A 14,842-nucleotide genomic window follows, 5' to 3' on the forward strand; every position below is an offset into this window, starting at 1 on the left:
CCCTTGTGAAGTTGATGTATCAGAATGTTGATAATCAGATACAAAGACTATTTGAATTCATGAGCATGAAAGAAGACTCTTCTTCACATATTCACAGATACAATCTAAATCAGCAGAGAAAGCATCTAGCTTTATTGAGACTCAACTCTATTTATCTTATCTGTGTAGTCTGCTGCGCGGAATATCATCTTTCATGTGATCATGCTCTTTGTAATAGCTGCATGAAGTGATTCAATGAAGGCTGTGCTAATGCAGAGAGTGAGTATGTTGTAACTAAATGTTCTTTGTACAACACACTCACAGTATTGAAGATAAGAATTAAGTCATTTACTTTTGCTGCTCATCTTCTCAGCATTGATGATGAGAGACTGTTGAGCATTATTCTCACCAGATTGCTAGTTTTCATGCAAAAGAGGCTTTCATGCAATCTACAGTTATGAAACCTCATTGACTATTTCATTGAAACAAGCTCAGATTCATATATTTTCAATCTCTCTTGAAGAGCAAATCTCTTCCATGAATTCAGAGCTAACATCTCCCAGGTGGAGACATTTCACTTGATATAGATATATATCAGAATAATGCTGAAAAGTGCAGCAAGTGCTTTCAACAATTGATGAAAGAGTTTTTTGAGAAACAGTAGAGAGATTGTGTGTTCAAGCTGCAGTGCCTGGTCAAAATCTGAACAGCAGATGGCATGTATGACAGCAGAGTCTTGAAGCATATCTTTATACAGCACTACAGAGCAACATTACATATGTTTGACACCTCTCAAATCATGATTGCAGGCTGAAGAGTTGCTGTGACATCTATCTCTGTTACAGATGAGACTCTCTTCCTTTTTATCAACTATAATGGCAAGACACTCTTGTACAATGACTGTGATATGTGTGTTCATCTATACTTTCATCTTTCCATTCACTGACTTCACAGTGTATGATTGTCTCTGAACTAGGGTTAATGATGAGTCATTTGTCTGGCAAGCATGAGTCCTGAAGTTCTGATCTGTCAATATTCATCTTACTCTGCTAATATTTTGCAGTATAAGAGCTATCTCAGCTGCTTCTGTGTAGATTTCAAGTCTCAAATTTTAATTTCTTTTTCTGACCCCTGAACAGGCTGTTTCCATCCATCAATATTCTCTCTGTTGGTAGTTTTCAGGACAGTGATATGAAACAGTGACACAATAACCCAATTCACTTAGAGCTGTCAGAAGTGCAGTACCTGTGACTGCAGATGTCAAAACTGCATGTTGTAATCTCTCTGAGTACAGGAACTGTCTCAAGAATTCTGAAAACATCAGATTCATACAACATTCTTCTAGATGAATGGCTTCCTTGCATTTATCACTTCTACATATCTTCATTTGATGGTGAGAAGACCTGGAATGAACTTCAGAGTAAGCTTGATGATCAAACCTGCAAGAACTACTTCTGCTTCAATCACTTCTTCACAGATGCACAGCTGTTGATTGTTGATATCAGTGCAATAAAGAACATCTCTCAATCTATTCAAAAGAATTCATCAGAAGCACATAAGATGAAAGAGACTCTTTTGACTCTTCTTGCTTCAAGCCTCTTCTTTAAATTGAACTCAATTCCAGAGTTTCAAAATGGCTTCTTTCTCTGTGTTGAGACTATTAGATGCTATGAATCAGCTCAGCCTATTATCAGAGCATTATTAGCACTCTGACCAGCTCACCACGAATTTTACAAGAATGACATCAATCTGAGTCTCTATCTAAGTGAGGATGATATATGTGTGAAATGTTAACATTACTGCCAGTCTATTCAATTCTCTGTTCAGCATCTTCAGAAGAAGATTACCATGACACTACAGTCTGATGACACTGTGTTGTTGATAAACAGATCTCTCAATACTACTCAATGATATATAGATGAACAAGGCCTAGATGAGGCCTTTGATACTTCTAATCACAGAGCACTCTTCCAAGTCCAGTGTGATACATATGAGAGGAGATTGAATGAGAAGGAGAAGAAATGTAAATACATGTACACAAGATAGATGTTGCTTCAAATTATCAATCACTTTTCAATTCTATTGTCTCTTCTCTAAGACTTTACTTAGTTTCTCAATACATTTTGACACTGTAGCTGACTGAGCTTCTATAATGACTTTTTGATTCTCAATCTGCCGCTGAAGATGTGCCACAAGGGGTTCATTCACAGAATAATTCAATGAAGTTTGAGATATAGCACAGAAGCATATAGAAGTGACATAAACTGATTCATCAATATTTATTTATACTGACTAATATATAGTTAATAAATATTTGCTGTCTTTATCTTCTTATGATCTGTACCTTGTCTTTTACACTTATGATAAGCTTTTGAGATTTCTGATAATTGCTGATACACTGTGAATTATTGATTCAGAGCTGAAGCAGAGCAATCTTATATAAGTCTTTGTTCAATGAAAACAGAAGTGAAGCTATATACAAAGATGTCTCACTATATATTCTTATCAAGTTGATTCTTTTATGTTCAAACTTGAAGTACAGTAATGAACTTTGAATTGCAGTATGAGCTTTCATTTAACAGAGTATATACTGCTAACTAGGATTGATTAAGCTTCATTGTTCTTTATTTAGTGCATGAAGAACTCATGCTGTCATACTTTTCTTGTCCAGTATATATATAATATTATTGACTAGCAGAACAACAGTGACAAAGAAGAACCTTTCAAGATTAATCACATCTTCTTATACACAAAACTTTATAATAATCAGAAAGCTCAATTCACTCACTCTTTATAAATTATAAATGATTCAGCTTAGTCAGAAGAAGCATGAGCACAGCTAATAGAAAGACTGCTCATGACTCATTGTTTTCAGATGATGTAAAAGCCTCGGGTGGTGGCTGTGAAGGCAAAGGGACTGATCTCCCAGATGCTCCTGTCCCTGTTGAGTGCCATAGAGTTAGAGTTGTTGAAAACACGCCGGTTGGAAACACGCTGGTTGGAAACATGCTGGTTGAAAACACCCCTGTTGAATTTAGATACCAGCCAGCTGATGGCGCGAACACCCGCGACATCACTGGGTGGTTGTGTTTTCTTTTAGCCACATCTGAAATACCAACTGTGCTTTCTCTCCTCACATTTGCTAGAAATTTGTTCATATGTTTCTTCAGATTGACTGCAAGTATCATTCCTGCATGGCAGTGAGAGAAAGATACATTTTGATGATAGAAGAATCACTGAGACTCAAGAGTATTGACAGTTATGAACAGTACAAGATCTTCACAGTCAGTTGAGTTAAACTGCTTGAAACCTGAGTTCAGTTACTGCAATGATGTGCATGAACAGGCCAAGCTTGATTAAGTTAAGATATGATTCAAAGCCTGAAACTCAAAAACAATCTTATTCTCAACATTGGCATTGATATGCCCTGGTTCAAAGAGGTATTGCCCTTCAGTGTCAACAGTCACTTGATGAGTGACTGGCTCAGTTATCTGAACAGAAATTGTTTAACTGATTCTGTGATCTGTTAGTTTAGACTTTTCTTGAATGTATCACAGTTCATAGAGAGAGTATACTTTATCTTCAATGCAATTATGTGAAAATATAAGAGAAAAAAGAGCAGAGTGATTGTCAGCATTCTTGTAAAATATTTGAAAAAAATCAGATTGAAAATATTTTTATCATCTGTGAAATGAATTATACTCATCTTGATTCTCTAGCTGGCCATTTAAAGAAGAAAATAGGTCACAGTTATCATCTTAATAAGTGTGACTCAGACTATGACTGATAGAAATGCAAGCATGACTGTGACTGTGAAAAAGAAAGATATGATCTCTGAAAGAATATAAAATCTAGACTGTATCTCACAAACTATCTATCATCTTTATTAAATACACTGCATATTCATCTTACACTTTTACACTTTTCAAACAAAACTTGATTTTTTCAAACAATGGCTGATATCACTTTCATCATCCCATCTGACCCCGGTGCTGGTGCTGCTAATTCCACTTTCTCTGCTCTCTCTTCTTCTCCTTCTGCTTTCACCTTCTTCATGACACATCTTTTTCCGCCTCATGATGAATTCGATAATGACCCTGCCTCTGTGTATCATCAAAATGATGATGATGATAATGATGATGATGATGATGATGATAATGTTGCTATTGATGAAGATGAGGCTATGAATGAAATGTGCACTTTAACACTTAGCATCAAGAATCATCTTCAGCTTATCAAAGCAATTGTTGACCAGGCTTCTGAAAATGTGCACACTGTGCTCATCATCACAGCTTCTCAGATGAGGGCAGAAATATACAGAAAGGTGATTACATGCACTGCAGTGATAATAAACCTTAACAAGTTTCACTCTGAGAAGAATAAACAATTAGAAAAGAATGCTCTTGAGAGTAAGCATCAGAAGCTATAAAACAGAACAAGTCTTTTACACTAACTCTGTTAGAATTAACTTATGCTATCACTTGAACAAGGCAGGCCCTTGCAGGCCTTCAGTGGGATCCAGCCGATGTTTCAGTGATAGAGAAACTCTTGAATAGATATCATCAGCATTGTCATATTGCAGCAACACAGTATATAATAATGCTATATGAAGCATGTCAAATCAGTTATCAAAGCAGTATTACTGATGCAATCAGAACAACAAATTATGCTGATATTTCATGAGAGATTGTTAATATGCTTAGCACTCTCTGTAAAATTAATGAAAAAATTGTGAGATATAATATCATTGAAAAAAACTGTTGATTCACAGATAAAATCTGAATTCAGCTGTTTTTCAATTCATGAAGCTTCTCTGAGTCTGTAAAACTTCAAGCACTATACAAGTTTCTACATCTTTCTGAAGAATGAGCTGAGTTATCATCAGTGAAAAGATATACATACTCAGAAGATCTCAGAATGTACTGAGTGCCACTTTGGCATCAGCTTATCTCACTTATAATGAAGTTGTGAAATGAAATTGTTAAAGAAGCATCAACTGAGTAACTTACATCAATATATTAGAAAGTTACTACAAAGATCACTGAGCTGAACTCTCAAATCTCAGAACTGAATTCATAAAATGATCAACTGTCACAGCTATATCATATAAATAAATCAACTATTAGTAAGACATATTTTCATCTACATATCAACATTCAAAATACAGAAGTGTTTCAAGAAATAAGAGCTAAAGTTAATAGTGTATTTACTGAATTGAGATATTCAGAGACCTGAACTCCATGTGCAACTACAGAGTGTCTTATTTGTATGAATATAATCATGACTGATATAACAAGTTACAAACAATATCTGACATGTTAAGTGAAGATTCACACAAGGTGTCAATTACAATGAGCCCAGTATTATTGAGATATATCAGAAAATAGTGATTTCTCATGCTCATATTGATAAGTAATGTCTTCATCTCACTTTGTCCTAGCAGCTGCTAATAGCCTGTAGTTGAGCAATGAAATTGACTACAACTGTTTCATCTTCAGCTCAAACAATAACTGCTCAAACAACAACTCAGACAGCAGCTCAGATCTTGTCTCTCAGAAATATGAGAAGAAGATGAGTTCAGATCCCTCTCTGAAAGGTTTCACAATACATGCAACCTGGATACACAGTACATGAACAGAGAATTTCTCATATAAATATATACAGTAACTTTGCTCAAGTTGTTGTGAAAAATGAAAATAGCAGCCATGAGCTTCTCAACATCACACAAGCTGGTGATTTGGCTGTTGTCAAAGTCACTGAAAGCTTTTCAGAGATTGAAAAAGTTGAATCAAGTGAGTGAAAAGAGCTGAGATTCAAGGTTTCAGAAATGAGTGAGTTTGGGATTTTATAAGTAGCAGTTTCACAATATTGAAATCTCAATAGTGAAAGATTGTCCTCAGTAGTATGCTGCTTCTATCATCACATCAATAAAGTATATACAGAGAAAGTTGATTCTCACTTGAATATAGCAAAAGTACTCAGTAAAGCAGAAGAGCTCATAATTACAGAAGTTATTTATGAGAACAAGAATGTTGAATCTGTTGAAGAAGCAGTGGAGTTTGTATATAATGTGATACATGAGCAGAGAGAGAAGTATTGAAATAGTCACTCAAGATCTCACTGTTGCAAAGCTCACAGAGTCAGAAGAGATGATGAAGAAGTTCTAAACAGATTTTTCCTAACTCAAGACAATTGAAACAGGGGATTTATGCCATGATAAGTGAGAAAGCTGAAAACCCTTCTTAATTGATTATTTATGCTCAGACATTACTTCTCTTTGTTATTTCTACTTCTTCTTGTTTCTTCTCTTATCTCTACAACTTGAGCCTTGCATTGTCAGAAAGTCAATTATCTGGGATATTTTCTCTGTAAAGCACACATTTTGATAGTTATACTGCTACACCTGTCAATCATTATATCTGAGACTGACTGACTCAAGATTGAGTTGGCTAGTTTGATTTCAAAGTTGAATTTGCTGAAAGTGAGTTTTGGCTCAATGAATTTGCATTCATATCATCTTCTAGAAATTCTTGACAGAACATAGTGAGCAATCATCAACATTGTAGCTTATAGAAATAATGTATCATTCTCTCAATCATCATCACTGAAGATATCTTCTAGATTTTCACTTTCTTCCATGAATTAATCTTTATTTATCTCATTTCTTAGGCTCAGTATTTCTCTTTCTCAGGCTTCTTCTCTTCTCTGTTCTTTGCAGAGGAAGAAGTTCTGTTGAAATCAACTAAGTAAGCAATATGAATATGAATGAGATATATGTGATAGAGAAAGAATCAATCACTGACATGTTACATTAGCTTTCCCTCCCTCTTCTCAGAGCCATTATGGCTCCCTCTGCCCCTCCCGCCCCCTGCACTGATGAGCCCACCTCCCCCACCCTTTCAGCTGTTCCTCATATTGAGCACTCCCTCCCCCTCACTGCCGCCACCACTGTCAACAATATCATATGATATCCCCCTCTCTCTCAACACTCTGTCCGCCAGCTGTGTCTGTTGAGAGCAGACACAGCTGACAAGCCAGCCAAGACAGGATTGAAATTGAATGATGAGCAAGAGCTCATCATTCTATCAGCCCCAGGAATCAGAGAAATGATGATTAATCTTCTATAAGGAGTTCCAGTGCTTCTCTCTAGACTGGCCGCCGGGACCATGAATTTCACATTTAGTCTCATTTGGTCTGGTCTCATACATTTCTTGGCATGAATCCCACTGGGACTAGTCATTAAAAAAACATGCAAAGTGACTATATATGAGATCTTAAAATGAAACCATGACTTGAAAAAAATGAGAAAGTGATCCCATTTGGTCCCATTTAGTTCCATTCTTGGCATAAAGTTACTATTTTTAGACATTTTAAGGTTTTTTTTAGACTATTTTTAATTTTTTAAAAAGTAACGCTTTTTGGTAACACTTAAATGAGATTTAAAGTCATTTAAAGCAATAAAAATAATTTAAATTGAGAAGTGAAAATCATGATCTCATTTGGAAAATGTGACAAGAGTAGACAGTAAGTCCCACTGAGACAGTATGAGACTACTATTGAATGTTAAAACTGTGTAATGGGATCGGTTGAATTGGTAATGAGACTATCAAAAAATCTGGTCCTGGTCCCAGACACAGTCACACGGTCAGTCTACTTCTCTCTGCAGAAGCAGAGAATGTGAGGCTAGACTGATCATATGACTGTGTCTGGGACCAGGACCAGATTTTTTGATAGTCTCATTACCAATTCAACTGATCCCATTACATGATTTTAACATTAGATAGTAGTCTTATACTGTCTCAGTGAGACTTACTGTCTACTCTTGTCACATTTTTCAAATGAGATCATGATTTTCACTTCTCAATTTAAATTATTTTTATTGCTTTAAATGACTTTAAATCTCATTTGAGTGTTACCAAAAAGTGTTACTTTTTAAAAAATTAAAAATAGTCTAAAAAAAACCTTAAAATGTCTAAAAATAGTCACTTTATGTCAAGAATGAGACTAAATGAGATCAAATGAGACCACTTTCTCAGTTTTTTCAAGTCATGGCTCCATTTTAAGATCTGATATATAGTCACTTTACATGTTTTTTTGATAGCCAGTCCCAGCGGGATTCACGCTAAGAAATGTATGAAATCAGACCAAATGAGATCAAATGTGAAATTCATGGTCCCGGCGGCTAGTCTATGTGAGGCCATATTGACTGAATAATGAAGACAGAGCTGAGTGAGCAGCTGCTGAAAGAGAACAGGTGTACTGCCTGTTAAGAGAACAATGAGAAATGTTGAGTGTACTCTGAGAAGAAGAGAGCTCAGATAACCAAGTCTGAGAATTCTTGTTCTCACTGTCAGATTATTGTACACAAGAATGAATATAGTATCTTCAAACACAAGCTCAAGAATCTCAGTGCATTCTCATCAATGCAGTCATATCAGTTACTGTCAAAGAGATCATCTTCTTCTTCATCAGAAAGCAGTGCTCTGATAATTTAGATTCTTATTTTATTTATACTGCTCTGCTTTATGAAGAAGATTTCAAGTAGAACTCTAATAAATAAGTAATCTGTATAAATGAATGTATTGAAGATTCTATGCAGACATTCTTTGCAAGTATCAGTTATAAATATAAATTAGTTAATGTAGAAAATAATATCTCAAAAATAAAATTTATCAGATGTTAGTCATGTTTATTTTAAATCTTGATATTTAATTAGCTCATAAGTTAACAGAACAATACAGAAGTTCAATTATTAATATATTTATCAGTGAAAATGTAATATTATATATTAAATGAAGATGAAGTAAGTAAAGCTACTAGACTGATCATGTGACTGTGTCTGGGACCAGGACCAGATTTTTTGATAGTCTTATTACCAATTTGACCAATCTCATTACACAGTTTTAACATTAGATAGTAGTCTCATACTGTCTCAGTAAGACTTACTGTCTACTCTTGTCACATTTTTCAAATGAGACCATGATTTTCACTTCTCAATTTAAATTATTTTTATTGCTTTAAATGACTTTAAATCTCATTTGAGTATTATCAAAAAGTGTTACTTTTTAAAAAATTAAAAATAGTCTAAAAAAAACCTTAAAATGTCTAAAAATAGTAACTTTATGCCAAGAATGAGACTAAATGAGACCAAATGAAATCACTTTCTCATTTTTTTCAAGTCATGGTTTCATTTTAAGATCTTATATATAGTCACTTTGCATGTTTTTTTAATAACTAGTCCCAGCGGGATTCACACCAAGAAATGTATGAGACCAGACCAAATGAAATTAAATGTGAAATTCATGGTCTCAGCGGCCAGTCTAAAAGCTACAGTATATTCATCAATTTTAATTATTCTTCTTCAGAATTGTTTTCAAAGTATCAGATAGATTATTTACAGTAGATAAAGATAGTATATTTTCAATAAAAATAGAATCTTACTCTATATTATCATTGAATTTCTCAGAATAAGACTCAACTTCAGCATTAATAATTATATTATTTAAATTCAAGTTCATTGTAATCAGCTGCTGCTGAATTCACACTTAATTAAAGTACTTAATCTTCTTCTTCAGACTTTTCACTTCAATCAAAAGTATATTCAAGAAGTCAAACATACATTTCTTTGATAGTAAAAGTAAATCTCAAGATGAGATATAATCATTCTTCAACAGACTTTTAGTAGTAGAGAATATCTCAAGCTTAGTAACAGCACTTACATATTTCTCAGTAAGTGAATGCTCAAAGATAGACTCTAAAATCTACTATAGCTGATGAACTCATATATTTAACAGACAGACTCAATCAAATATAAGATAGATATTCTTTATTAAATTTTTATAACATTTCATCTTCAGCTTACAGCTATCATTGAGATGTTTCATACCTAGATCAATTGCTTTGAAGAAGTCAGGTTTTTCAGATCAGTTGACAAGATCTGCAGTTATAATCACTTAATATAGAGAAGAGATTTTGATGAATTGAAGTATTTAAAAATAATGAAGCATCTCAGTGACATAATTATATTAATCAGTACTAAGAAAGAAGATAATCAGAGATAAAATAAAGTACTTAAGAAGTTCAATATTATCATGCTTAACAGCATAGTATATTCAAATGAATAATTCATATTCTCAGAGAAGATAATATATAATACAGAATTCAATATCTTGAGTAAGCTGAGAGATTTGAGAGTTAATTTTATTTCAGATATTAAGAGTAAATACTTTGATGTATACATCTTTAATAAGCTGAAGATACTGTGAAGAACTAAGCTATTATATAATAGAATCAATATCTTCTGAGCACTCAAGATTACTAACTGAATAATCTCAATATTATATAATAGTATAAAATAGAGTAAGACTTCAAGATATAAAGCTCTGAGAAATCACTGACTTAAGAAGATGATATTTCAGATTGACAGTAGTTATAGAATTTCAGTTTTAATAAGTAAGATTAAACTGAATACAGTGATGAGTCTTCTCAGAGACTTCAGCTTCAAAATGAGTATAAATAATAGTGAAGAGTAGATTCATTTAAATATGAAATTATTTAAAAATAGAATGAAGTTAGTTGCACTGTTTAAAGATATCTGTAGATTTTAACTGCTTTATCTTGACTGATTAAATAAGTTTTATAATCAAAGTATCTTCATACACTGAAAAGAGATGAGTTGAAAATGCTGTATAATCTCTTAATAAATCAAGAAAATCATTAAATATCTTCTCATGAACTCTCATAGTTTCTGCAATAGTGCTCTCATTTTCAAAAATAGTACTCAACTGCTGAAAACACATTCTATACATAGAAAGTGTATTAATAATAGATATTTAAAATAGTAAATTATTTACAGTACTGAAAACACTTTTAATCTTATTATTATAAATCTTTCAAATAGTATCTGAAATAAAACATGATATTATTTACTTCTGAAGCTTATTATTATTATCTGTTATATTAGATATATCAATGATTTCTTACAGTGTTAATAGTCTTGTGAAATCATGCATGATCTGAGTTAGATCAGATTCTGAAATCTTAGAAGAAATAATTACAGCAGCAGTAGTTACAGCAGTTATGAAATTATTATATCTGATTATCTCATCTTATACAGTCTTCTTGAAGTTCATATTATCATAGACTATAACAGCTCAAGAATCTTTGACAAGCTGCTGAAGTTTAATCTAACAGTAAGAATTAGTCAAGTGATTGACTCAGAAGTGAATAGAAGTTCAAAGATTATTATTATTATTATTATTATTATTCTTCAATTATAGATGTATGCAGTCAGAGACTATGACATCTACCTGAGAACCTTTAGTTCTCAGGGTTTTTCCTATATCTATAGAGTCAACTATTATACATTTATCAATTTCAGATATGCAAAATCAGAAAATTCCAGCCCAGAATACAAAAACTGTTTACAAATTGCAGTATTTCAACACCTTCTGATACTTTGAAACCATTTGAAAATATCATGACAAAGGAAAAGAGAACATAGTCTTAAAGATAGACACATTAAATAGATAGATAGAAAAGAACAGAAAGAAACAAGTACAGTAAAGAGAGACTATAACAAAATAAAATTATTAAAAGATAGTGTATAGCTGTTTTAACAGACTATATCTAATCAATTTCCGCCTCTTCATATTCAGATACTTCTGAATTCAGTCATTTTCTTGTAGCTGCTTGAGTTTCTGATAGAAAGTCTATTAAGTATTTAATTCCTGTCTCAGTTGAGAATAAGAACCTCATATTTAATTGATTTAAATCATACTTCTTCTTTAATCTGACTCTGAGACTATTGTATAATGCACAATGTATTACAATATGCTCAGGATTTTCATTTGCATTGCAGAATGAGCACTCTGTTGAATCAAATCTATCATCAAATCTTTGTATATAGGATTTGAAATAACCATGTCCTAGTTTTAGCTGAATTATGGATGAGAATATTTTCTTTTTACATTTAATTGAACAAGATTTCCACTTTGGTTTTGTCTCAAATCTTGAATAATGTATGCTCTTCTTTTGTTTCTGCCAGCTTTCATTTCACTTATTTAAACAAGATTCTTTTATCTTTCTCTTTATGAAAGATCAGAACACTGTTTTTTGAATAGATCTGCTTAATTCTGAACCCTTTTTTGCAGCTGAATCAGCCAATTCATTGTCATGAATATTCATATGAGCAGGAACTCAATGTAGATAAATTATCAGTTTTGATGTTCTTCTCTTTTGAATTTTCAAAACAGAGTTTAAAATCAGTTCAAGATTCATTTGATTATTATGAATCTGACTATTTCTAAGTCTTTTTAAAGCAGCTTGACTATCAGAGAATATTCATGCCTCTTTCAAACTATTTCCTCTTTTATGAGATTTTATTTCAATGAGTTTGAAGAAGTTCAAAGAACATGTTAGAAAATAACAGATATTATCAGAGATTACTAGAAGTTTAAGATATTAGATAGAAATATTAATAAGTTAAGAATATTAAGTCATATCTTCTCTTATTTAGTAATTTTCATTATCAATCTATTTCTTATTACATAGCTGTGATAGAGTTTAAAGTTAGAAATAATTTCTATTACTTATTATTTTACTTCTAAGTTATAAAAATATACAGAGAGAATAGAGCTGAAGAAGTTCAAGTTTTTTAAGAAATAAGAGTGATATATAATACTTATAATAATAAATAGTTATTTGATAGCTGTTATTTTATCTGAGTTTTATTCATAGCTCTTTCAATTAACACATTTATTTTTTAGAATAGAAGTAAGTAGATCAAATCAGGTTAATACATCAGTCTGAATAATCTCAAAAGCAGTCTGAAAGTCAATAATATTCAGATCAGAATTATGATTGAATTTTATAAAGAAAAGAGTATTGATAAGATATTTCAGCTTCTATATAAGTAAGACAGTATAATATTGATTATCATTGAATATTTCTACTTTGAAAAGTGCTGAATATAGTGCATTTCACTGCTTTATAAAAGTACTATATTATTAATAAGTTAAGATATTAGAACTCTGAATTCAAGTCTCTATAAAGATCTTCATTTCTTAACTATTTCACTGTAATGTTCTGATAATATAAGATAATTTTAACTATCTTTTCTACTGATTATAAGATATTGTAGACAGATACTGTGAGTCATAGTGATTTAATTATGAACAAGCTTACAGAGTATTAGTATCAGTATCAGTAATCTCAAATTCTGAAGAAGTATTAATAGATTTAAGCTCTGTTAAGTCACTATCTGATATATTATATTCATCATCTACATTGTTGAGAGACTGTAGTGATTATAGAGAGAATTCATCTTTAAATAATAAAGAATATTAGCTGAAGCATATCTGACATTGAATATCTTGAGATTCAAAAGACACACTGTCTTTTATCAATAATTATGATATAATGAGAAGAGATAGTGAGTTGTAAAATAGCAGAGATAATAGCAGAATGACTGAGAATTTAAAAAATATCAGTTTAATGATGATCAGACAGATATTTAAAGTAGATATATAATTTCAAAATCAATCAAATATTTTATATGAGTGATATTGATTTTTCATATATAATGAAACTGTTTCTTTTCAGACTCTCTATAAGATATTAGATTGTGAGTACATGTGAAGTCTCTTATTGATCCAGAAGTTAGCAGGACTTGACAGAAGTCTAAAGAAGTTTAGTTGATCATGCTAATCTGAAAATATTGAGAAGAGAGACTGAGCATGCTGAGATAAGATTTACTCAAGTATGTGAAGTTTTTAAGTGTGCTGAGCACACCTGGGTCTGGGCTGAGAGACCCAAGTGTTGTAGTTTTCTCCAAGTCTATGTATAGCCATTCATACAGATCGCATGAGCAATCATTTCATAGACCTTGCTATACAAAGGTGTCAAGAATATATTCAATTGTTCAAAACAAGCAAGAATCAAACATTTGACTTAGTGTCAGGGACCTCTGTCAGAATATAGACCTGTACAACTCATCAGTTGCAAATGACAGTTCAGCTATGTATAGTCATAAGATGCTGATGCCAAAACTATGCATCTGTGAGATCAAAGTGTTGAAGCATGAATAGCTGAGAAACAAGCCCCTGCTGCACAGCAGAGTTCCCAGGATATATTTGATAAATATCACACAGGGGAGTTTATAGACATATTTAGATTTAACTGTCAAAGTTCAGGTTTGAGCTCTGTGCATCCAGAATTTCTAATTTTCCAGATGTTCTATTTTGAGTAATCAATCAATTTCTCTTGATTTATATCAACTAGAAACAAACAATGTATATACAACAGAAAATCAAACAGTGCTCTGCATCAGATAGAGAAGAGTAAATACAGATTATCAGCATGTCTCAAATCATACTCATTCTGAAACTCTCACTTTGAGCTCTGCAAAGAAAGAGAGCTGAACAGAAATGTCTTTTTCAGTCAGCTATCACAGCTGCTTTTTCAGCAGTCTTGAATTCCTTTTTCTAACTCCTCACTGCAAAAATATGAGCCATGCAGTTACTAATCACCTTTGACAATTGTCATTGATTTGAATAAACTGAAAAGCCTCACAATTTTCTCACACATTCTATGAAATATTAATTATCTGTCACTGAACAAAGAGAAGATGATCTGTATCTTATGAAGACTGAATAAAGTGTACATCTTGATGAAGCAATGAACATAACCGAAGAGGGCTGAGACTGAGAATAAGAGACAATCTAATGATCACCGGTGATAGTGGCCAGAAAGCTTGATGAACTTGATGAAAATCATTCAAATAAGAAGCACCCTCAACAATCAAGTGTGTAGTGTGAGATTCAACATGATCATTGTGTGACATAACCAGATTAGGCAGGTGTCA

The 14,842-nt window shown here is 32.5% G+C and overlaps 1 protein-coding gene across 1 annotated transcript; it reads left to right on the top strand.

Annotated features, from left to right (window-relative positions):
* Positions 1-3,931: 3,931 nt before the first annotated feature.
* On the top strand, positions 3,932-4,516 carry BDBG_00896 (uncharacterized protein; the record flags this gene model as incomplete). The annotated part of the gene is made up of 2 exons (XM_002627942.1): positions 3,932-4,388; positions 4,470-4,516. 2 exons carry the CDS (start codon positions 3,932-3,934, stop codon positions 4,514-4,516), a joined length of 504 nt encoding a protein of 167 aa, XP_002627988.1.
* Positions 4,517-14,842: the final 10,326 nt, after the last annotated feature.

This window comes from Blastomyces gilchristii, assembly GCF_000003855.2.
Source record: "Blastomyces gilchristii SLH14081 genomic scaffold supercont1.2, whole genome shotgun sequence".
Classification (NCBI taxonomy): Eukaryota; Fungi; Ascomycota; class Eurotiomycetes; order Onygenales; family Ajellomycetaceae; genus Blastomyces; species Blastomyces gilchristii.